Source organism: Pseudorca crassidens, chromosome 8 (assembly GCF_039906515.1).
Source record: "Pseudorca crassidens isolate mPseCra1 chromosome 8, mPseCra1.hap1, whole genome shotgun sequence".
Taxonomy (NCBI): Eukaryota; Metazoa; Chordata; class Mammalia; order Artiodactyla; family Delphinidae; genus Pseudorca; species Pseudorca crassidens.
This window is the reverse complement of record NC_090303.1, coordinates 26164874-26191507: the sequence shown is the minus strand read 5'-3', so window position 1 is coordinate 26191507 and position 26634 is coordinate 26164874. Positions and strand designations below refer to the sequence as shown.

General features: G+C 35.6%; 1 protein-coding gene across 2 annotated transcripts in view; it reads left to right on the top strand.

Moving 5' to 3' along the window:
• HGF (hepatocyte growth factor) overlaps positions 1-26634 on the top strand; it is an 83553-nt gene that overhangs the window by 21210 nt on the left and 35709 nt on the right. The window contains exons 5-8 of one of the 2 annotated variants that reach the window (XM_067746075.1): positions 517-631; positions 6014-6141; positions 12106-12226; positions 13622-13740. In XM_067746075.1, the coding sequence (XP_067602176.1) occupies positions 517-631; positions 6014-6141; positions 12106-12226; positions 13622-13740 (483 nt within the window). Of the gene's footprint in view, positions 1-516; positions 632-5998; positions 6142-12105; positions 12227-13621; positions 13741-26634 lie in introns of both variants that reach the window. The other variant, XM_067746074.1, reaches the window with a different exon arrangement.

Below are 26634 nucleotides of genomic sequence, written 5' to 3'. Positions count from 1 at the left end.
AAAAATATGAAAATAATAATCAGCATAATGTAATTATCACATACACACACATACACAAAAACCCACACAATTTTACTGATATAAAGACAAATCAGTTATTTCCATTATCTTAAAGTAACTTTTTGAAGTCAATATAGGTTTACAAATTTTTGTTTTTAATATGTTCTTAAAATGGTCTGTGAATTTGAGCAAATCATTATGCTAAATTAAATTTGCCTGTCCAGTTGAGTATATAGAATAATCTACATTAAGTAGGTAGACTAATCTCTACAGTTATCCAGGTATATACTCACAAAATTAAAACTCCTCAATGGTCTTTTTTGTTTTGGATTACTCTGAAATGTATTATTTTGAAAATATTAGTAGAACTTTTAGGCAAGAAATTTCAATATGATTTGTGATGGTTTATAAGCATTACTTAAAGATTTGCATGGAATTTTATCATTTTGATTTCTAATATACACAGCAGATATGTTACACATAGTGATAGCATTTTTCTCTGCTTTCTTCTGATAGACTACATTAGAAACTGCATCATCGGTAAAGGAGGTAGCTATAAGGGAACGGTATCTATCACTAAAAGTGGCATCAAATGCCAGCCCTGGAATTCCATGATACCACACGAACACAGGTAAGAATAGCATGAAGAAAAGAGGATAGAGCCTCTCTTTTATAGGTTTGTTACCAATCCCAGGTTAGTGCTTCAGAATAATCCTACACTTCTATAATAATTTAGCCAACTCTGCAGAAGTGTATTAGGCCAAAGCTTATCTGAATTTGTAACTGCTATTTAGCCAAAGAATAAAAAAATTATCATTAAGATGTAGCCTAACATTTTTTCACCTCAAAACCTCAATTTATAGATCTTGATGTTTGGGAAGAAATAATAAAAAAATAATTAAAAAAATTTTTTCCCTCTCTTTGCCTGCGAAGAGGCACAGCACTCTGCAGCTGGAGTGGAGAGGTTGCCTGTGATAAGTTGGAGATGGAACAGATTCTGATCTTACATAACCAGGGCCCAAATGCTCTTTAACCATGGTGGTTCTCAAACTTGACTGCACATTAAAATCACCTGCTACAAGCCCTTAACAAATCCTACCACCCAGTCGTCAACACAGACCAATTAAGTCAGAATCACTTGGCACCAGTATTTTTTTAAAAGTTCCCCAGGTGATTCTAAATCACAGTCAAAATTGAGAACCTCTGCTAAAAATTCATGCCTCAGATTGACCAACTTTCCCATTTCACCTAGTGCCTAATGACTAGAGAAAACTTCTTATTCCTTGGAAATTAAATGTCTACAGTGAAGAGAAGAATTGTGTTCATTGTAACAGATGAATGCTATTTAGGCTCATTAGGCTCATTAGTCTGAGAATTTTAATCATCATGGAGGAGAAGTATAGATATCTACTCACTAGAGAGCCATATATAGCCAGAGTTTTTCAAGATTTATTTCACAAAGAATTTTAACAGGAACTAAAGTAGTTTAAAACAGCTCTCCCTGGTTATTAGATGAATTGGAAGACTTAGTTTACCATGTGCCAAGTACCTTGTTGAGCAGTATACCTGGTTTATCTCATTTAATCCTCTCAAGAACCACAAAGTAGGTGATTTTATTAGTTCTGTTTTTTACATGGTGAAACTGAAGAGCAAAGATCCTTAGTAACTTTTCAAGGTCATGCACAACTAGCAAGTGGTATGGCCAGAATCTGAGGCCAGCCAGTGTCACTCTGTATCCTATGTTTTAACAACCCCAGGGCCTTAAACACCCAGCAAATCAGTAGGATACATGCTGTGACCTGTTTTTGCAATAGAGGTAGTAACTTGCTTGATGAATTCACTTTTTATTCCATTTCATTCATTTGGTGGGGGGCAAAACTATGCAAGATGATTTTACTTCAGTAAACAGAAACGGAGTTCACTGGCCCACATAAAAATAAAAAGAGTTGGTTGCTCTACACTGGGATCAAACCTGTGATTCTGGCCTTGTTAACAACAGCTAGTAAGTGTCCAAGCAGATCAGCTTTACAGTGTTTCAATAACAGAAGACAACTAATTTTTCCAAATTCATTACTTATGAATTACATGAGTACCTCCAAAATGTAGTTTTATCTTTACATTACAAAACAATGTAATTGGTTTTGTCCTCTCATAAGGATTTGCATGGTGTCACTCCCTGCATAGTGAGGAAAACATTTTGCTTAAATAGATGGATCTAAGTTTTTCATGAACAAAGGAATGGTGTTTGAAATCAATCCTACCCTAGTTGAGGAGAGTGCACTGGATGACCTACTAGAGGTCTTATTTCAACCCAAATTCTCTATGATTGTCATTCTCTGCTACAGGAGTACATGTGAAATAGATCTCCCTGGGAACTGGCTTCCCAGTCCAATCAGCTATTTTACCAACAAACATTTCCTTGTGATATAAAGCTTTAGGGCTGAGAGGACCTTGTACATTAATCAATTTTTTTTATTCAATGGGAGAAACACATTTTCATCAATTAGCAACTTATTGGAATATCTACATGCTAGGTTAATACTTTTAAGTGTTAACTAAAGATTAACTCTATGGAAAATTGAAAGAGAAATATATATCTATATACATCTGTCTAGAGGAGTGATTTATTGTCAACTCCCTAAATTGAAATATTTTACAAATGGCTTAATGGGAAGATGATGATAGATGATGAAATTAGTACAGAAGCTTAACTAGAAAATCAGGTGACCTGATATCTACATCTATATCCTTCACTGGCCACCCAGCATTCATTAAAGAAGCAGATGATGGAATGGATCAAGTTTCCTATGAACACAGTTCATATAAAAAGAAAAGAAAAGGTGGCCAGCACCCAGAAGATCTAATTTATGTTTCAAAGTATATTTGGATATAACTCAATTTTAAATATTCCTTCACTTATCTCTCTAAAAATAAAGCCTTGCTCACAAGGACAGAGAACCAAAAATAGTATATATGTGAGTAAAAGTTTGTTACAGAGCCTATTGACTGGCACAGGGTGTGTGTGTGTGTGTAATAGGTTCTCATAAACATGTGTTGAATGAACACATAGAGTGCAAAGATCAGGGCTAGGCTTCATCGCTTGGTCAAGTATGGGATACTAAAGAAAAGCAGGCTGAAAACTTCAGAATACAAAAGAAAACCAGTTAATCGGGGTAAAAAGTCATATACACCAAAGACTGAAGAGAAGAGATGACCCAGACTGCTCTTTACCCTGCATGTCCTAAAGAGGAATGTGATATGCATTGATATAGAATTGTGGGAAGCAGCACACATTTTTCTCTTCATTTTTCATTTTTATTAACTCCAGTGGGAAAACTTTATTCATCTTTTAACCATAGCTAGTTTTGATTTCTACTTTATCTCTTTCCCTTCCTACTTGCATTTTTCCTACTAAACTGTTGACTTATTCATTCACTACTTCATTTTTTTTAAATTAATTAATTATTGTCTGTGTTGGGTCTTTGTTGCTGTGCGTGGGCTTTCACTAGTTGTGACGACCGGGGGCTACTCTTCATTGCGGTGCACGGGCTTCTCACAGTAGTGTCTTCTCTTGTTGCGGAGCACGGGCTTTAGGTGTGCAGGCTCAGTAGTTGTGGCTCACGGGTTTAGTTGCTCCACAGCATGTGGGGATCTTCCTGGACTGGGGCTCGAACCTATGTACCCTGCATTGGTAGGTGGATCCTTAACCACTGCACCACCAGGGAAGTCCCATTCGCTACTTCTTCACAGCTTCTTCTTTGCTTTACAAATCCCCTGGAAAGGTATATATGTGTATATGTATATGTGTGTGTGTGTGTGTGTGTGTATGTGTGTGTAACAAAATCTCTAAAACTGTAGATATTTTATATGTGTGCATTTAACATGTGTTAAATCATTATTTAGTTTTTTAAACTTAATACATAAAATGATATAAAATGAAGGAGCTTATAATAATCTAATTCATTCCATTCATCTCGTAAGTGAAGTTGAAAACCCAAAGAGTAAGTAAATTATCTAAGGGCTAGTGTCATATACTAGTCGAGTGATACATATGGGGCAACAATGTAGATTTTTGTGATCAACAATAACTTATTTTCAGTACTATACTATACCAAGCTTTTTCAGAAAATAGAGTTATAGGGGGATTTTCTTAGGTAAATTTGATTAATGTGGTACTTTATGAAAAAAATATAAAGTAAAAGTCAGTTTTCATTCTATCAGAAAAATGTGTATTTCATTATAAATTTAGTATGAAAAATTGAAGAACTGGCAAAGTGAAAGGAAATAATTTTCACACAATGGCACAAAGATTATCTTAAATTATTCTGGGGCTAAAATTAAGACAAAAGATGACTTATTTTTCCTTTGAAAATTACTGTTAGGAACTGTAAAGTCATGATAAGTTTTCATTACATTATAAGTTTTGTCAGTCATAAGATGTAATGTCTAATTTTTGTTCCCCAATATTTAAAATGCTAGTGAAGTAGGGATATAAACTCTTTATGTAAAGACATTTTGGCATTTCATGTTTATAATACTTAATAGATATCTTGAAAATGTTTGGTTAGTAGTAAGTCTCTTGGACTCTTTATTTTTGACCAATAATTTACATTTTCTGAGCACTTAACTCTGGTGTATTTCCTGTCCAAATTAAATAATTTCATTGCAAAATGTTGCTTGGTACCCAAGGCATGTCCATATTTATTTTATGCCACAGCATAACAAAAATGATTATTTCTTAACTAGAGGTTTCAGTGGGTAGGAAACATATTTGAATGGTATTTACTGAGAGACTAAGATCTTTGGACTTCACTGTAATTTAAGTGCCATTTAGATCTCAGAGGTCAGTAAAAGTAGAAATTAAGCTTTATAGCAAAAATTGAACTGAATATTGAAAATGTAACTGGATTTTCAAAAAGAAGTGCTTACTAATGTTACCTATAGATATATATTGTTTACTTATGCTTTTTTTGTGTGCAGTCTAGCAGACACTTGCAGCATCATTGAGGCCAAGGTACAAGCAGTACAAAAGAATAAAAAGGGCTTTGAACTCTTCTGCTCTTATGTTGAAGTACTGTGTGCTGGTAACAAAATTATAACCAGGGCATTAGACATTTTAAATGAAGGTAATATATTGCAGTCTGCATGCAATGGCCAACTATTATGAACTAAACCTGAAAGCACCAAGCCCCAGTCACAGGGAAAACTTTTAAAATTTTTAACGAGAATAAGCATTTCTGTTTTTTACTATGACAGTCTAAAGACTACTAAGTGGAGTGTGCTTAATAACAGATGGAGTTTATTAAGTGTCAATTACTCTCTCATCTCTTTGAACTTCTCAAAACAACCACATAGGTGTAAGATGTAATAAGTTATGGTTATACTCAGTGTATAGGTAAGCTAGTAGGCTGAAAGAGGCTAAATTGCCCGCTGGGGTTTCCAGTTAGTAAGACAGAGCTGAAATTTGAGTCCAGATTCAATTTGTTTCTAGACCCTTTGTTCCTGTTACTTTATCAATCTATTTCTCAATTGTGCAGAAAAATGGGGGGCTATCATTCATAAGAAAAGCAATAAACAAACAAATAATTATCTCAGATAAGCAGTGTAATAGTGAGATTTCAAGGTCTAGGGCAGTGTTTCTGCAGTCCTCTCCTAAGTGGCTTTCCTCAATCATTTGCTGCCTTTGAGTGGAACTTTGAAATTGTGGCTCAACCAATGTCAATTAGGCTCTAGAATGATTGGCTCTTAGTGAATCCAGAGATGAATCATTCTTAAGGCTGCTGAATACGAGAATTCAGTTAGGTAAATGTCTATAAAATTTAAGTATCTTAATCATAGATGGAAATGACAGAATTCAAGTTAATATCTATGGAGGTCTGAGATAGAATAAAGGATTTCTCCACTTTTGGGAAAACATACCCACTAGTTAGTAAAATTAATAGCCCCCCCCCAAAAGTTGCATGCTCTTATACTGTAATGATTATCATTTTAAAACTAGCTTTTTGCCTTCGAGCTATCGGGGTAAAGACCTACAGGAAAACTACTGTCGAAATCCTCGAGGGGAAGAAGGGGGACCTTGGTGTTTCACAAGCAATCCAGAGGTACGCTACGAAGTCTGTGACATTCCTCAGTGTTCAGAAGGTAAATGAACCTGAATGCCATGTGGGGCACTCTGCTCTCCCTTTGTGTAAAACTGCAACTCACATTAAAGGTTAACAGAATTGAATCAAATCACAATGAATATGATGTTCATTCAATTGCAACTATAGATCATAATTCGAGCATTTTTATAGGATGTTTTAAAAACTGATTATCATCAGATTAATGCAAAATAATGGAGCAAGTTATCAGTTTGAATTTCAAAAGAGCCTGAGGTATCTCTTCGGGGAGAGTAAAAGTTTGGGCTTCCTCATCTGCTGTTTTGAGCTCATAATAGCTCAAAATCTGCTCCCATACATCACCTGAAAGGAGCAGAATGACACTTAGCCCTTTATGAGTAACGCTAATTCTACTCATCCAGAACCCACTTCTGCAGAAGTTTTGTCAAAGCTATTTTGAAGTGGTGTGGCAAGGGTATACGGACCCAGAAGAGAATAAAGGAAGGGGGTCACTGAAAGTCCGAGTGCCCTGTGTGTGTTTTGGTGAACCAAATTTGATACATAGTCTGGAACTGAATACCATTCAGAATGGTATCTGAAGAGATCAAAACAGTAGATCACAGGCTGTATGGAAGGCAGGCACTCTAAACCCATGTCTGTGTCTTCACCTCCTCTCACAGCATGAAAGGGCACTGTCCTTACTTTTACAGTGGAAACTGAATGACGGGCAAGAAGGAAGAGTAACCATTTCAGCATTGTATATGGTTTCATTTTTCTTGGTTATCTGGCTACTGAATAGCTGGCTTTTTAGTTCTGTCAGAAACTAAAATACTGAAAATCAAAATGAAACATGGATTGAATTCTGATCAAAATTTAGTAGCATTTTGAAGTACCTGGGGTGGGGATTACGGCTGGAATGCTGTCCAATTTTTATAGTAAGGTATTTTACCTGTTTGTTATTAACCAGATATTTTTTGAACTATTTCTTCCATAATATTCATTAAGTATTAGGTTGATATTTATCACATAAAAAGGCGATTGTTAGCTAACTGTCACAGAGAAGGTGAATTTGTTTTCTGTTGTTAGTTAATTTAACATTCTTGAATTCATGTGCTAGAGCCAGTTCCATCTGTTTGTAAATTCTTACTTTCCATTCCATATCATATTCTGTTCACTATAACTTCTTCATTGTTTTTCTTTTCTTTTAAAAATAATAAACTGATCTGTGATAACGTTATGAATGTCTGTTTTGTATGAATAAGTCTGTAATGTTTGTCTTAAATTTACACATGGAAGAAAACCCTACTTTTAGGGAACTCTCCGCTATCACAGTTTTCTGAGGTTGAAAGTTATTGGCAAGGAGTTTTCTTTATTGGTTTTGTTTGATCTGGGACAGTGTTTACAAGGGAAGGTAAACTGGTCAAACTTTAAACAGTTTAGCATTTACCTTGCCTGCCTAGTCTGTGGGAATGTGATTTTTCAACCCCTGATTTAAAAGAAGAACCTTCATCAAACTATATTGGCATATATCTAAAATGACAGGCAATGTAGAATAAATGTGATAAAAAATAAATGCTTGGAAAAATTTCTGGTATTCCTTAGCTCATTAGAGTATACGTCCCTAATATTTTTTAATGATTTGAGGTCATCGCACCTCCCTTAGAAAAGGGCATTGATCATTAGTATGAATGGCACATGATGCTATTGGTCACGGTGGCATTAAAGGTCGCAGCTATGCTTTTTCTGGAAACAACTAGAAGTCTGAAAGAGTAGAATAACCCTCCTGTGAGAGAAGTAAACCAACACCTGTCCTATAGGCTAAACATATTTCAGGGACTGTGAATTGAGCTGTCATATTTAAATTCATGCTAACATAAACAATGTTTTAGCAGGATTTTAATGAAGAGGATCTAAAATAAGAAGAAGCATTGTCAATACATTAATGAAGAAAAATAGCTATTTATAAAATGGGTAATACAAAATATACAAAATAATGTTGATATGATGTAAATTTCTATTAAAATACATATATGAGGAAAAAGCCTCAAAATCCACAATGCTTAAATAGTGTGATGGGTGAGACATTTTAATCTATGGATATTGTAAATGTCAAGTTCCAAAGGTTATATTATTATGGATGAAATATTAATGATCACATCATTTTGTATATTTTAAAATTAAATAAGAAAAGTATGTGGTCAACTTTGGACTGTTCTTTGGAAAAGGACAAGTAGAACAGTATATATTTTTTGAAAATTTTTTAACTATATTAAAATATTTGCTAAATAATCACCTGAAATTTGTCTGCAATTTTGGTTCATAAAAATATATCTGGTATTTAAAGATTAAAATTATTTTCTTTTAATTTAAACCTTTGAAATATATAAAGCATTCCAAAATGAATACTCGTTTATCACATTTAGAACCTTACATAATTATGTAAGAAAATATTACCATTAATGTTTAATTCAAAGATTATGGAAAACAGAGGTATATAAAATTTGACTTCTTGCTTTAACATTTGCTTGGGATTTAAAAGAAAGAAATCACTAATCACTGAAACAGATTTTTTAAATGATAAATATTCAAGTAAATGCATTTTATTAAGCCATAATCATTATTTTTAAATACCTTACACTTAAAATACCAAATAATACTGCCATAACTTTAAATGTGTAATTCCATACTCTGTGTGGCAAAAGACTTTTAAAAACAAAGATTTAAATAAAACTATTATTTATAAATGTGGATTTGTGAGACTATTCATATTTTAAACATTCAGTTTTGCTGAAGTAATCACTAGAGTGGATTTGTCTGAGAGATATTTTCAAAATAGCTGTTTTAGTCTGTAAACCCAGATCACTTGTGGTTTTATGATTGATAAAAATGGAACACAGTAATTTTTGAGTTTAGTTAGTATATGAGAAAGGTGTTAAATTAATCCTAGTTATATTACAATTAATGTGTAGTTTTGGGGGTTTTCTATTAACAATTAGAGCAGAACTATAATTAGAAAAAGGTATTCATTTACTTATGAATATAAACATTTATTTAGTTTGAGCTTTTGTGAACTGGGACAGTATTTTGCTTTTGTTTGTTTTTTTTTAAGGGAAGAACTTGCTGGAATGGTTAAATAATACACTGGCAACAATAGAGAGAGTCAAAAGGAAATACAGCAGGAGGTGCAGTCCTCACCCTCTTGCACTCCTATATAGATAATGCTTTCACCTGAGTCCTTGGTAGGTAGGTGGACTTGGTTTCCACCTATACGGCTTGACTTTGAGCTGGGAAAACTTAAAAGAGTCTTAGAATTCTTGAAGTTTGAGAAGTAAATATGAGTTCAAAATTTGCCTTTCTCGAAGTAATTTTTATGACTAACCTGATGGTTTGATGCAATGGAGAAACCACAAATTTTTCATCCTTGAATAAGATGGCCAGTCTCGTTTCTGCTAGCCCCCAATAGGTGAGAATCCAACAGGCGGGCAACCTACTGCTATAAACAGGAGCGAAGAGGGTAATGAGGACAATACTGAGCAAAGGCAGGGAGACTGACTTTCTAAAAGTTTTGCTTTCAGCCTATCTTAAAGTATGACCAGTAAGAATGTGTAGGAAACAAGTTAAAATATGTAGAACAAAGAGGCAATTAGGGAGAATGGAAAGAGCGCTGGACTGGGGGTCAGAGGACCTATGTTCCAGGCACAGATCTGGCATTTTCTGTTTTAGGTAAGTCCCTTAAAACTTTTGTGAGCCTTGTTTTCCTCACTGCAAGGGTCAAATGATTTCTTATATGTTAAAATTACTGAATAATCAAAGAATATGTAACTATAATATACTTAGCATCTCAGTCCTATCACAGGATTCACTTAATTCCCACCCCAACAGCAACTTTCATTGCCTTCGAAAACCTAACATTCTTTGGGTTAACTTTTATTATTTTTCAATCTCATTAGTTCTGCACCTGCATTCATAACTCTCTCTTCACTTCACTATAAACAGCATACTAATTTATGTTTCTGTACCGTTTATGTTATTTTGCCCCTTTGTAGTTTATCCACATCTTATCCATCCTTCAAGGTCTAAGTAAAATCCATTCTCTCCTAAAAGCCAAACACTAAGAATTTTCAGAATTGAATAAATTATCTACAAACTTGCTACTCAATGTGAGGTCCAAGGACCAGCATCATCATCATCCTCTGGGAGCTTGTTATTAATGCCCCAGTCCTGACTCACTGAATCAGAACTTGCCCTTTATTTAACAAGATCTCAAAGTAACTTTTATGCACATTAAAGTTTGGAGAAGCACTGATCTACCGCTCATGCTGGAACGCAGTCACCTTATAGAATCACCTGTTTCATTTGTGTAGCTATGTTTCCTTAAGAAAATTAAAAATTCTAAAGTTTCAGGAGAAGTGTTTTTAAATAATGCCCCAACACAGTTTCCCGGAAAATACTTTTATTCACTCTAATTAGAAAAGGATATACTCTTATAAACTGCATTTTCTGACTGAGACAAAATAGGTGTATTTTGATTCCTGAGTACTATACAAGATTAGAAATTGTACGCGTGGATATTTTATCCCCTTATTTGTGATCACAGGATTCTATTCTACTCTTTCATTCAATACAAAGGAGCAAACAACAATGATCAATGTTGTATCATTTTCTGTGAACATATCAAACCTTGCATTCTTTTTAAAATGGGAACTAAGTTTGTACCCCCATTCAGATGGAAAGCTGAAACGTGATACTACTTAACCTATGTGGGATTGACCTTGGCCAACCGGAGCACCTTTATCGGTATGCTCTTGGATCCCTGTCATTTATATTTCAGGAGCTTACTGACTGTTGTCTGGGGGATCTCAGTATCAAATGAGAGGAAGCTGAATTGGTCCCTTGTCTTAGTTCATAGATCAACCTGCACGAAAAGAAGCAGATGGATCAGGCCAAATGGTTTCATGTTTTAGGGATTTAGTTATTAACGGCCTATTAGGTTATAAAAATCAAAGTTCAAAAGTGACGATTCTAATAATATATCCCGAACTTCTACAAATACTCATTAGGCTAGATCTCGGTGGATAAAACTAAACACTGATATCTTTTCCCACTTCAGCTAATGTTAGACAATCAGTAATCACAAGATACAAATGATGTGTTTGGGGAAGTTTGCCGGATCTGTAGGAAAGCCAAGCAATGATTTATTCCACAGGATGCCTGCCGTGCTACAAATCAACCTGTCCATTTGAGAAGCCTTATTTTCAGCTAGTTGATGTGATTCAGAGTTTTCAGTGTGGTATAAGAGGCCAGCCAGAAGAGAACTATTAATTAACTTCACAGAGTCATCAGCAATATCCAGCATAATTAGATCAACTTACACATTTTAAAAACAGTGAGTACAAGAAGTTCAATAGCAGGTCATGTTCTATCCTAAGCTAGATAAGTATGCAAGTCTGCTCAGTTATTCGATGTGGATACTCACTGATAGAAAGGAACCGCGATTTCGTCCTGTAAAATATTCACATTCTCAGATCTGTCTGGTCCTGATCTTGGCATTAACTGTAGAAGTATGATGTGTACTCATTTTAAATTGTGTATTTTCTGTGTATGTGTTGCAGGGTAAGTTGAGAGAAGAGCACTATCGTGTTGACAGTATAGATATTGAGAGCCCTGGCATTTTAGAACAACAAAGGGAAAATCCCCAAGAATTTTCAGTTTCTAGGTACCTTTTGGACAGTTATGAAAAAATTAGAAAGGCAGCATCTTGGCCCTATGGTAAATCTGTATGACACTAACTACAAAATTCCCATTTAAACTGTATGAAAAGTTCAGTAGGGAGTATTTTATACCACTATTAATGGATATTAAGCCCTAATTTAAAGTTAAAAGGGTATATAAGTTTTTCTAAAAATATCCTTGCTAAATAGGTGATTTACTGTTCTTTAAATGGAACAGTGGTGTTCTTGATTTTGCTGTCAGAAGCAATTAACATGCCATGCTTTAATTTTATTAGTTGAATGCATGACCTGCAATGGGGAAAGTTATCGAGGTCCCATGGATCATACAGAATCAGGCAAGATTTGTCAGCGCTGGGATCATCAGACGCCACATCGGCATAAATTCTTGCCAGAAAGGTAAAATACCACCAAATCCTGCGTCCAGTGATTCTATTTACAAACTGTTATTTGCCCCATGGCAAGTTACCATGGAAATTCTCTTGATATAATGTTTTCCTGATAGTCTTGGGGCACAGGGATTTATGATGAGGTATATGAGAGTGCTGGCTTCACCTCCAACTGGGCTTGGCTGACTAGGTTAAGAGTCCCTGAAATCAGGATGGTCCTGAACACAGAAGCATCAGTGGCTGGAGAAGGAAAACAGTAATAGAAGCTTCCTCTTTCCCTTCCACAGCAGCAAAAAGAGAAAAGCTCATTCAATAATAAGCACTTTGACAGGCCCAAGCTGGGGAGGGCGGCATTACTGTTAAATAAAAGTGAATGTGAATCTCCTTCTAATGCCACACCTTCTGTGACTTAGGTAAAGTGGGGTCAATGTGTGACACCGTGATGCAGGTCATGCCCATAGAGAGGGAATGAAAGGTGGAGCAAACAATTCTTTGGCTGCTTTCTTGTGGTGGATTTTGAAGTTGCCCATCTGGAAAAGTCAGGCAACCAAGTCTACTTTTCTCCTCAGGAGTAGGTTTTGAGTTTAAATGGTTTAAAAATTATGTGTATTTTCGCCCATTCATTTCACAGGAAACATTTTAGTTGAAAAAAATTTTTCCTTCTTTTTATTATAAAGAATAAAAATACAAATAACTACAGAAGAAGGTCTATCCCCACCTTTCTTCTGAAATTGCTGAAAGGTGTTTTTTCTTTCTTCTTTCTCTTTTTGTCTTGCTCTTCTAGATGAAATTAAAACTGCTTTGTTTTTTAGTGCATCTCTTGTCTTTTAAGTGAGAGCAGAAGGAATATGGTAGCAATTAAAAACAACTCACCAATTCAGGACCCTGTTAATTTAAAGGGAGGTGGGTATAGAGAAAGTGGTGTGATGGAGTGTGTCTCTAGCTCTGCTGGAGGTGAGGGCATGACCTAGGAAGACTCTAGCTCTAAAATTGAGCTATCATTAGTAACATAGCTATTGAAACCTAACTTTCAGTTTGAACTTTAAGTCTGCCCTAGAAGAGGACCTGTTTTCTTAATGAGCATTCTACACGAGGTCATGTTTATGTAATCTGTCCTTAATTGGGCTTTATAAGAAGGGGATTCAGTTTGGGACCTCAACCAGTGGACCGGTACCAAGTGGACCTAACTTATTAGCAAAGGGGATGGTACTCTAGCCTTAGTAGAATATGCACAGTAATAGATTCAGCAGTTAATGATTAGCAGTCCTTGTAAGGCAAAACATAGAAAATCTCTTCTTTCCTCAGCTAACAGTATCCGAGCTAAGTCAAAAGTTATTTTGTGAGCTGAGAGCTGGGTGGTGTTCCAGGCAGATTTACATGACACTTTTCTTGGTGTGGTTTGCAGATATCCCGACAAGGGCTTTGATGATAATTATTGCCGCAATCCTGATGGCAAGCCGAGGCCATGGTGCTATACTCTTGACCTTGACACCCCCTGGGAGTACTGTGCAATTAAAATGTGCGGTAAGTTAGGGTCAAATTTATTGCTTCCTTTTCCTCTCACAGACTGGATCTAAGCAGGCGATTATTAGTGAGACAGGTTAACAACTATTTTACTTGATACTTTAACGTGTATAGGTTTTAACATTTTTAGAATGTGTTACATAATCCTACCCAATCTTTTCCATTTTCAGAGAGCCATTATTTTGAAAGAGATACACACACAAGTGCACACGTACACACAAAACATTTATACTTATGGTAAAGACAAACATTCTCATGTTACCAAGAAAAAGGGAAAAAAAATCTACAGAGGGAGGAAAATGATCAGGGATTATGTGCAGTATCATAATGTCATTAGGGCCATAAGAGCTAGGACCTCGGATTCTTACCTTCCAATCCTGTATCCTTTCCCTACCTATCCTCCCAGACATAACATGAGCTGTCAACTGACTATGCACATCTTCTGGTGAATGACAGAGGCTGCAATGTAGAAAACTAAAGTCTAACAGAAGCTTCTCACAGACATCTTTAATCTCTAGTAGCTGATCCTCACCTCTCTGGCTGTCCTTATAACAGCCTGCATTCTCTTTCAACCTGTTTTTTTTTTTTTTTTGAGGTACGCGGGCCTCTCACTGCTGTGGCCTCTCCCATTGCGGAGCACAGGCTCCGGACGCGCAGGCTCAGCGGCCATGGCTCACGGGCCCAGCCGCTCCGCGGCATGTGGGATCTCCCCGGACCGGGGCACGAACCTGTGTCCCCTGCATCGGCAGGTGGACTCTCAACCACTGCGCCACCAGGGAAGCCCTCAACCTGTTTTTTAGCAGTCCTACTATCCTTCTACATACTGGCCTTTACCCATCTTTCCTGAGTTTATGATAAAAGCTTCTTTTCTTACTTGCTTTGTGATATCCCTTTAAATCTTGGTCCTCTCCTCCACAGTTAACTCACACACTTTTATTCTTCTCTGAAATAATCCTGGATAATAATTAGACATAAACATGCTTTTATTTCTATGTGTACAGTCTTATGTTTTCAACTGGATCCTAAAATGCTTTCAAATCAGAATTGCATAAATTTAGTAAGGTGGAATCATGTTATAAATTGGCTGGCTAATATAAAGATATGTATATCTAGAGAGAAAAATGTAAAGACATACAATCAGGTACCAGCACCCAGAATGATAAATGTACAACTATGAGGCTATGGATAGGGATTTGCATATTTCCCTAGATTGGCATGATGAGGCTCTCTCTTTGAACAGACTTATTCAGTATTATCTACACTATGATACTGCCAAGGTAAATATCTCTCCACTTAGACCTGCTAATAAAAGGAAATGTTTTGGACGACTCAAATAAAGCCCACAGAAAGGAGATGTGTCTGGCATATGTGAAATAACTGCAGAATCTGGAAGGCTCTCAATGTGAACACAGTGTTCCAAGGAAATTGAACCATCTGTTTGGTTCTTTAAAATAAGGGATGACTCTTGTGACAGTGTTTCTCTGTATAGATTGGTTAGTTCAACTCAATGAGTTTTTAAATCTTGTTAATGTGTCCATAATTCTAGACCAGCTAGGTACAATAAACCAATAGTTTCCCCTCCATTTTTCTTTTTGTGTGTGTTTTAGGCACTCAAAAATCATCTCTGGAATAAGACCAGTATAAACAGACACACACACACGCACACATACACACACTCACATGCATATTCACTGGCACGTTCACCTTTCAACTGGCATGCATAAGACTGGCTATTTTTAAAAGACATTGGGAGAGGAAAAAAATAGAATGAATATGACACTTCTAACTATTAGATAAATTTCTTTTTCTTTTCTGTCCACATTTAGCTATTTATACAACTAACGTGCAACAATTCTGATGGCTTTTTTAAACAGAGGGTGATGTTTATAGGATGCTAATTCTGAGAAAATGGTGGCAGAATTTGTGACCCAAACCAATATACAGTATATAGTATATACAACCTATATAGTACATACAACCTATATAGTATTAATATATACAACCTATATACAGTATATAGTATATACAACATGATGATTAGGGGGTGCTGAACCTCCTGGGTTCCTCTGTATCCGTGAGTTCATCCAACCTTGGGATCATGTAGTACTATAGCATTTACTATAGAAAAAAAACAGCGTATAAGTGGGCCCATGCAGTTCAAACCCATGCTGTTAAAGGGTCAATTGTAGTTAAGATAAAAATATTTTCAGCTTTGGGAATATTTTAAAAATGTTTTATTACAGGACAGATTTTAGTTTCTAATTTATATAGAGAGACTATATTTTTATTAAAATTAATGAAATAAAGTGACATTCAGGAATTTTGGAAAGCATAAGAGAGAATGTCTTCCAGATATTTTGGCTTATACATATAGTAAAGGCTACAGTGCAAAACTAAGGAATTTGGTGATGGTTTCAATTGTGTATTAATTTTCGATTGCTGCATAACAAATTATCAAAAACTTGGTAGCTTAAAATAACACATATTTCTTATCTCATGGTTTCTGTGGGTCAGGAGTCAAGGCATGAGTCAGGTGTGTCCTCTGCTTAGGATCTTACAAGGCCACAGTCCTGGTGCCCACCAGACCTATTGTCTCATCTAAGACTTGGTGTCCCATTCCAATATTCTAATTCAGTTTCTTGTGGTTGTAGTGCTGAGATCCTCAACTCCTGGATACTGCCTGATGTTTCCTACCACATGACCCTATCCACAATATGGCAGTTTAATTCTTCAAGGCCAACAGGATAGCTTTCTGTTACTTTCAACCTCTGACCTCTGCACCCTCTTCCATTTATTTATTAAGAATATTTTTCAAAGGTATTAAAATTTTATAAGCCAACTTTACCCAAGATTCTGCACTGGGAATGAATGTCAAAAGGACTTGTTCAGAAATCATATCCTTTAGAACTTCCATATAATTTCTTTCCCCTTAACACAGAGTTGTGAAAGGTAAAAATAACAGTGTTTTGTTTTCCTGGGAAAATAGTATATCTTTATTTGGGAAAATGATTGAAAAATAACTGGTCAGTTTTTGCCTCCACACTGTGATTCAATGCAGAAGGCTCTGCACCTGCTTTTAAAGAGCTCACCTGATTAGGTCAGGCCCACCCAAGGAAGTCTTCCTTTAATTAATTTCAGGTCAACTGACTGGGAACTTTAACTACGTCTACAAAGTCTCTTCACTTTTGTGGTACAACATAAACTAATTACAGGAGTGGCTCTCCCATTATATTCACAAGTTCTACCCGCACACAAGGGGAGGGGATTACAGAGTTTACATCAGTGGATAGGAATCTTAGGGGTGTATTAGAATTCTGTATACCACACACATATTTACATGCACTAGTTGTAAGAGAATATTGATTGTCACTTTTTATTTGTATCATTTAATTCTTCGGTGAGCTTTCTGGTTTTCTCTCAGTCCCAATTGCTTGAATTCATTCTGAGTTTTCAATATGTTTGAAGAAAAGAATAGAGTTTATGATTGTGTCACTTGTCTCCTCTAAAGCTGAAGGGGAATTTTAAAACTCTTTTTTAAAATTATATAATAACTGTATAAGAAGGTTATAATTGCTACCATTTATTTAACATCTACAGAAAGGTGCTTTCCATCTACTGTCAATAATCCTTATTTCAATTGTACAAAATGTGATTAGGTAGGCCAGTGAGAAAGGTGTGCAAAGACATGATGGGTGAAGCAGAACGGCAATATTCAAGACATGGTAATTAGGTTGATATGGGTAGGGATGGGGTAAAGACAGAGAAATGGAAGAAGATAAGAAAAATAAGATTGACGTGAGGCAGATGAAGTAAGATCCAAGAGTAGCCCATCCAGTTGCCATGAGAAACACCGAAAAATTAAGCAGGGAGAGTGGTCTTATCTGATTTGTCATCTAGAACAGTAGCTTCCAAATCGGTATCGATGAAACCCCGGGGAACACAAAGACTGTCCTAGGGGTTTATGGGCATGGATAGGTTAAAGGGCTGAAATTCCAGCTCCTAGTTTTCTATATGAATTCTTTTCCAAAGTCTTCTGCTTGAGATGCATGTGTTCCCAAGGAGTCAGTCAAGTTCAACTTCTTCCCTGCCCATTGACAACTGCCCTTTGCTACTTTATTGAAAAAAGCCAAACTGCTAATCCTTCCTGAATATTAATGTGGTGCACTGTCCTGGGGACACTAAACAAAGAGACCTTTGAAAATACTATATATTAATGCTGTTTATCATTTACGTTCTGCTAATAATTGTATAACTCTATCCATAACATGTATACATATATATGTATAATTGTGTGTTTGTGGCTGTGTGTATGTTTAGTATAGTGTACATTTATCTCTTAGAATTTTGTGGTCACAAGAAATTTTTTAAAAATTTAAGTATATAAAAATCTTTCAGGAAAGTATGATAGGTGAGGAATAAAAGATTCTCCAACATAAAATAAAATACATTACACTAAAATAACATTCTGTGGGTAAAGTGGAATGGAAAAATGATTCAAGGAGAAAAAGAACTTGATAATGTACATTTTATCCAGAAAAAGGTATAGGTATCAAATCACTGTGGTATTTAGAGTCCGTTAAATCCATTTAGAAGAGTGATATAAAAATTTTCAATTTAAAACTATCGATAGTTAAAACATGCTAGAAACCACATCTTTTGCAGCTATTTAAACTTAGCACAAAAAATGTAGATGTCAACTTTAAAAACAAGAGAGGGAATATAAATATTTTTTCAAAATTATTTTAGTAACAGGAGCAAAAACAAAAACAAATTAAAGAAACCAACAACATTTGAAGACTACTGGTCCAGAAGAATTACTATGTATTCTGGGTAATTAGCATGGAGGCCGGTGCATCTGATAAGAGTTCATTTTAACAGGCAAGTAAGAAAGAGAATGTGAACTAAGGCAGTAAGCAGGGACAAAACAATGTGGAGGAGGATGTGAGCAATATTAAAGAGTTAGAATGTCCCATATATAATGATGAATTGGATAATGTGGGAAATGAGAGGGAAAAGGTAAAGTCTAATATTCTTCCTAAGTTATTGGGTAGATGATACATATTTAAGAGAGGTATAAATTTGAGGAGAAAGATAATAAGTTTGGTTCTGCTTATATTGAGATGCAGGTGCTTCATGTTTATGCTCAAAGTACATCTAAGTTCAGTCTTCCCTGAAGGTCATGCAGAGTCATAAGTGAATGTGATAGCAGAAGCCTTGGACATAGTAGCAATCCCAGGAAGCATAGAGAGAGCATAATGAGTTTTTGCCCCTTTTCTATAGAATTCATTAAATAAATATTTGTTGAATAGCTCTTATACATCACATGCTTTTCTAGTTGCTGGGAACTTTCCTAGAAGTGAACAAAACAGACCAAGATCTATGATAAAATTAAAATTTCAGAATTTTAGCATGAACTAGTAAAGTAAAAGCTGACACTGCCTTGACACTGGGCTGTTTACACCAGATCCAGAATTGAATACTGCTCTCAATTCCTTTTATTTGTTAAAAAGCTGAATGAACTACAAATTTATTCTTGTCACTTTGCTTCCAACTTTCAATCTTACAATTAGTATAACACTGAAAGTGAAGGATGAACATTGCTCATCCCCTGACAAGTGTGTAGCAGGGTATTCTGGGACAGGCCTTCTCAGTCCTCCTTCACACCATGTTCTTCAGAAGGTGATGTCTACCTAAATGGCAGCAGCCCACACATATTCTGGCTGTGTAACTTTTAACAGACGTCCAAGAATATGAAATTTTAAGACACTGCAAACATATAGCAAGATTGGAAGTCCCATGCAGTGCTTAAATGAAGTACTGATATTTTTATGGTTTTCCCCTATAATAATAATTTCATATTCTGAATAAGAGTTTGTTCTATACATTAGTTCACTGCTTTTCAGAGAGAAATAATATTTGTTGGGACTAATCGTGCTTTTCTGAAGTGAACTTTAGTAGCTCTTTGGCAACTGAAAAGCTAACTTGTGGTTAATGTCCCTTATCTTGTGGTTGATGTCCCTTAGATATCCCATTGAGTATTTAAATCAGTTGGACTGAAGATATCTTTACACATTATTGAGAACCCCAAATTGTCTGCGTGGGTTACATGCATCAATATCTACTGTATTGGAAATTAAAACATAAATTAAAAACATTTAATTCATTAAAAATAATAAGCTCATTGGATGTTAATAAATATAACATTTTAAAAGAAAAATAACTATTTTTTTTCAGAAAAATAGGGAGGACAATGACGTTGCTTTAGATTTTTTGTAAATTTCTTTACCTTAATTAGAAGTCGATAGCTGAGTGTCTCATATTTGCTTCTGCATTCAGTCTTTTGGGATATCATACATCAAGTGCAACTGGAAATTCCACTGTAAAAAGGACAAGTGACATCTTAGCATTGTTATGAAAACAGTTTTGACCTCCTAGATCCCTGAAAAGATCTCTGGAACCCCAGGTATCCCTCTGAGAACAACTTTCTTGCTACATGTCATACGTGTAAGGCTGATGTCCCATTAAAGTACACCTGCTAGGATATACCTGTTGGCTGTTCCAATTGTTCCCCACCTTTTACCACCAGCAACTTGCCTGGTTGGAGACTTTTATCGTTTATTATCTTTTTCTCTGATTTTCTTCATTTATCCTATAGGATGGTCTAATCTGCTTTTTTTAAGCTCTCTTTTGCATGATTGGTACCACCATTTACACAGTTTAAAACCCAAAAGCCTAGAACAATCCTAAACATGCTCTTTCCTTCACTCCTCACATTTGATCCATCATTAAGTCCTGTCAATTTTATTTTCTATGTATCTATCAAATCTCCATTTCACTTCATCACAGTCTCCTTTATCCAAGACAGCAATATTTTCATCTTGAATATTTGGGTGGCCTTCTGAGTGGAGCTATATCCACGTTCACCAGCTTTCCCCTCCAATCCCTTCTCCACACTGCAAACAGGATGACATTTAAAAAAAAATCTGAATATATCATTCCCTATGCCTAGCATACCACACACATACACAACAGTTTAAAACTCTTTAATCATTTTCTTTGATCTTAGGACACAGACAAAACAAAACCATCCTTTACTCCTCCACCCCTATCTTTAGCCTCATATACATTTCTCTCCATGCTCTCTGTTCCAGCCAGAATAGTTTTCTCCCTATACCTCATATTTTCCATATTCGCATTATAGTTCCTTCACCCCTGCCATCTCCTCTCCCCTGAAAAATTTTCTCTTCCTTCCTCACCTAGTTGACAGCTACCCATTGTTCAAATTTCAAGTCAGTTATCATTTTTTCATTTGACTTCCCCTGACTCGGTCAAATTCCTTATTGTATATTTATAGCAACATAAACCTCTCCTTCCATGTACTTCTCAGAATTTGGTTTTTACATTTATTTCTGAAGTTATTTGGTTAATAGCTGTCTCTATCAAAATTTGTAAGCTCCAAAAGAGTAAGGACCAGGTCGTTTTTGTATTCCACAGAGTTACCATATTGCCTTGCATGTGACAGGAGTTCAATAAGTCTTTGTTGAATGAACCACGGTTACCTTCCTGCTCAGTGGTAGTTTTCATTTTCTTTTAGTGTCTCCTGGAATTTCTTCTATGCTTCTTGATTTTCATATGAAAACTTGGCTTTTCCCAAACATTGCCAACCAGGAATATTTGCTTCATACCTTCTTCCCATCACCTCAACTCATTGTCAGTTTTCATGCTTCCATGAGCTAGTTTTGTTCCTTCATTGCTTGATGTCTTGATGGCTTTTCATTCAACAAAATAAACAAATCTTGTCATATTTTACCTTATTTTTCACTTCCTCTTTCTTTTCCTTCTTATTTTTTAAACTTCTAGATATGTAAGTGTCCACAGCCATTTTATATTTTTAAGAGCTTTACTGAGGTATAATTGATATGTCAAAACATCACATATTTAATGTACACAGTTTGATAGGTTTGAACATATGCATACACCCATGAATCCATCTCCACAATCAAAGATTATAACCATATCCATCACCTGCAAATATTTCCTCCTGCCCCCTCTTGCCTTTGTGTGTGTGTGTGGTAAGAATACAACTCTCTTAACAACTGTTTAGTATACAACACAGTATTGCTAACTATAGGTACTATGTACAACATAGTATAGTAGATCTACTATACATAGTAGATCTCTAACACTTATTCATCTTGCATAACTGAAACTTTATTACCTGTTGAACAACTCTCCACTGCAGAAGTGTGGCTGAGGCAGATCTTTGATAGTTAAGATTTCTATCAAAATTATCATTGTGGACTGAATTGTGCTCCCCAGCACCCACAATTCATATATTGAATTCTAAGCCCTGAATGCATTTGGAGCTAGGGCTTTTAGTAGATAATAAAGGATAATGAAGTATAATGGCGGGATCCTAATCCAATGGGATTTGTGGTCTTATAAGTAGAGGATGAGAGTGATCTCTCTCTCCATACCATATGAGGACATAACAAAAAGGTATGTCTATACCTACATCTACAAGCCAGGAAGAGCACTCTCACCAGGAACCATTGGCTGCCACCTTAATCTTGGACTTTACAGCTCCCAGAATTATGAGAAAATATATTACTGTTGTTTAAGTCACCCAGTCTTATTTTGTTACAGTAGCTTAAGAAGATATGTTGCCATTGGTACTACATAAAAATAATCCTTCCTCCTAGTAACTAGTGTATGCTGGCATCATTTTAAAGGAATATGTAACGTTTTAAACTTCAGTGTCTTTGTGTGTTGGGAAAATAATTTTAGCAAATTATTTTCTTTCTTAAAGAAAGCTGATTATTTCTCTAAATTTTATTAATTCATCCAAGGCCAGAACAGAGATTCATAGAAATATAATCCTCTTATTGTATTCTGTGTCAGGAAAAAACAATGCTATCAATATCCTTTCTCAAGGGAAAGATCTTGTATTGGAGGTCTTTTCCAAGTCATCTTCTAAGGAGTAAGAGTATAGGATTGAAGACCTTTCATGAAAGTCTTGTCTTTTGAGTATTTTATACCAGAAACGTCTTGGATAAAGTCCAGAGAAAAGTTTCAGACAGGAATCCCAGGTCCACATGGAAAGAAAACGTGCAAGCAATTTGAGGTTTGTGCTTTGGAGGTCTTTATACTATTTTCCCACGTCAATTTTAAAACAAGAAGCTCTTTAAATTTACATTGAGCCTGATCCTGCCCTCTGTGGCCCAAAGAGCACAAGTCTGTTGATGGGAGAGTAGCTTTACACACTGTTCTAAATATCCAGGGACCATCATAAAGTAAATCCTATATTTCAGTTGCTCTTCAGTAGCTGGGAATAAGAAGTGGGTTGGGTTGAATTATTCCAAGAATAATCAGGTATTTGTCCAATGGCCTAAGAAGCAACTTGTTCTTAACTACAGGCAAAAGAATAGCAATAGCTTGTCACCACTAAGAAATCCAGGTTTTTTGGAGGGTTAAGGGGACAGTAAACATAAGGATTTACTTATTGTCCATGTAAAGCTTATGGATCCCTAGGTGTGGTTTTCTGTAATATACATTTGCACTCACATTCTCCAGTTGCCATTCACGGACCTCTGTCAGGGCCTTGTGGCCTCTCCACAAGGATTTGGCTAGTCTTTCACAGAGAAAAAGGTTCGATTTATTCTATGTTGTCTTGTTGTGTTGATCTCTTTCTGTTGGGGGGCAAGAGGGTCTTCCCAACAATTACATAACAGTTAATGTTCATTCTCTCAACAAATGTATTCAAACCTTAAAGTTCTCTACCAAATAGTAGAGCAATCAGATCATAGCAGGTCCACACCAGCAAAGTGAAATTAGTGTTCCAAGAGGCAACCATTATATTTGATCATGTTCTAACAGGACACTGAAAAATTTCAAGAGCAAATGTTGTTTTCTTTAAAGCATTTCCAAATAGAAAACTTCATGTCAGTCATGAAAGAAAAACATTCCTTCACTCACAGGCCACTGAGGATCATATAAATATCTTTGCATCTGCTTCCAAAGGGTGACCACCACTGACACCCCTGGCAAAATGTTTTGTGAGGAACTCTCAGAAGAGTTCCTGGTATTTTCAGTGTGAGCTTGGTAGACATACTTGCAAAAACATTTGTGGATGCGGGGATGCAGTATTTTAAAAACATGTTGCTTTGGCTAAACTTGATAATCTTCAGCTGATATTGGGGATGTTTCTGTGTTTCTTTAACTCTTCACTAGGCCACTGGAGACTCTTCAGAGCCTTCCCTTTTTCAGGTCTCATGTTTAAGTATTAAGTCCAAAGGAATAGCTTTCCCAACATTTAATAGCCCTTTCCGAATCAATTGGCATGAAACATTTGTTTTGTTTTGGCACCAAATTTTGATGTTTATATAGTGGGACAGCTGAAGGAGTCTGTTTTATTGCGGTTCAGGAATAATTCCTTTTGTTCGAATCATAAGTATTCAAGCAGGCAACAAAGATCAGACATTTATATCACAGTTAAATGGTCTATGGACAAATCATTCATCATGGTCCCCATCAGATAATATTTATTAAACAGCTGCATGAAGTCGCAAAATAACTTACTAATTGATGAAAACTGTAGTTACCTTGTTGTACTAATATATCTTTTTTTGCCTATATTATTCATTCTATACATTACCACCAGAATTATGTAGCTTTTGTTTATGGGGTTACTTTTAGCAGCTGAATGTGAAATGGGATAAATACAGATGCACTAACTTCAGAGGGTACTTTTTAAATAAAGAAAAATACTATGTGAATACTGCTAGTTTGTAGTTAAAATCAAAATAAATATTTCCACTGAATTAAAACACAACAATAAGTAACATTGTCAAGTTGTTTTAGTTATATATTTCAAAGTTACAGATGCTTATTAAAATGAGACAAAAATAATAATATTATTTAGATTCTTTACATCTTGATAGGGCCTGACTTAGTCAGCTCAGCCTACTGTAACAGGATACCATAGACAGGGTGGATTCTAAACAACAGAAATGTCTTTCACACAGATCTGGAGGCTGAGAAGTCCAAGATCAAGGTGACAGCAGGTTTGGTGTCTGGAGAGAGCCTGATTCCTGGTTCACAGATGGTTCACACTTTGCCCTGTGTCCTCATATGGTAGAAGGAGCAAGGAAGCTCTGCAGGGTCTCTTTTATAAGGGTACTAATCCCATTTATGAAGGCTTTGCCCTTACAACCTAAACATTTACCAAAGGGTCCAACTCCTAATACCATAACATGGGGATTAGGATTTCAACATATGAATTTGAGGAAGACACAAACATTCAGTTTATAGCAAGGCCTAATGAAAATTTGTATTTATTCTGTACAATATTGTATTTTATTAATGTGCAGTGATTCTTTGCATTCTGTAATTTTTGTAATTTCAAAAGGTTCTAGTTTCCACCTCCAAATTAGAATCTGTTAAATAATCCAAATTATTTAATCCAAATCCAAAATTTTGGTTTTCAATCTAACCATTTTAACTTATATTGTCTTTTAGTGAATATTTAGTGACCCCCTTAAAATAAGTTTATATCATAAGTTTTAAAATATAATAATGAAAGTTTAGAAAAAAATCTTTGACATAATTGTTCAAATGAGGATTTTATGATAGCTACTTTTAAAGTGAAAGATTCTTTAATTAAATCTTGCTGGGAACCTCTGCAGTTGAGGTGCAAAGTTAGTACAACAATTCAGATCTCTGAACTTGACACTGAAATTTAAGTGTATCAATCAGCAGTGAAATATTTTCCTCAGTATTCTTATATAGGTACTCTTTTCTCTGACCTAAGGTTTTTGTAATATAGATATTTCTTTTCACAGGGACTCCTAAAATTTGAAAACTTTACCCTTAAATTAGAAAAATTTTAATCTTCTACTAGCTTTTAAATTGTATCATTCCTCTTTTTTCATTGTTTAGGTTGATGTCTGGAAAATCATACTAGAGTCCAAGGAGCTCAGTGTGTTAATCTCTGATGGGCTTAGCCTTGAACTAGATACTTAGTGAAATGTGATAGGCCCATATCTAGCCAAAGGTGGCCCTGGTTGACTCATCAAGACTGGATCCTTTGGTTACAAGTTCACAGTGCTAAAACAGTACTGAGAAGAATGGATCAGTAATACACGAATAAAACAAAACACACACAAATAACTAAGAAAGTAAGAGAGCTGTAGTACCCAAGTCAGGCAATGAAATCTGTGATTAGTGGAAGTGCTTTGCTCTGGCTGCCCTAACTCTGACCTTCCTCCCATTGTCAGTATTCTGAGTCCTAACTGACGTCACAAATTTGCTGCCCAGGAGCTTGTACCCAAGAAGTGGGGGAATCAAAACTTTTCTTCTTAAAATGTTAAGCTAATGAATTGAGAGATTCCTGGGGACATTCGTTTTGTCTTCTTTCACATCATAGTTTTACAATTAGAATGATATATGTCAGTACAAGCTTGAACTTTTTCCTGTTTTAGAGTTGTCACCCTTTAAAGACTTCCCACACATACTCATTTTCCTCAAATCATGTAACAATCAACTCAAATCATCAGAAAAATAGCTTAGTAGCATTTGTTTTAATGAAATATAGTTCTAACCCGCAGAACCTATGAAATCCATCTTATTTTCTATTTCATCAAAGAGCTTCAGGTAATATTACAGTCGTAATGAACTTGGTTAAACAGCACCAACTTCTTCTACAGAAGTCATTTCTCTCAGTCCAAAATTTTTGTTCTTCCTAAATCAATATATATTACAAATATCAATACATATAAATTTTCTAAGCCATCAACTCTCAATGACCATTCTATAGGTCAATCTCTGGACATTTCCTCATGTCCATTTGAATTTCCTTTTAATTTAGGATATTTCTGAGCTGCATTTCTATTCCCT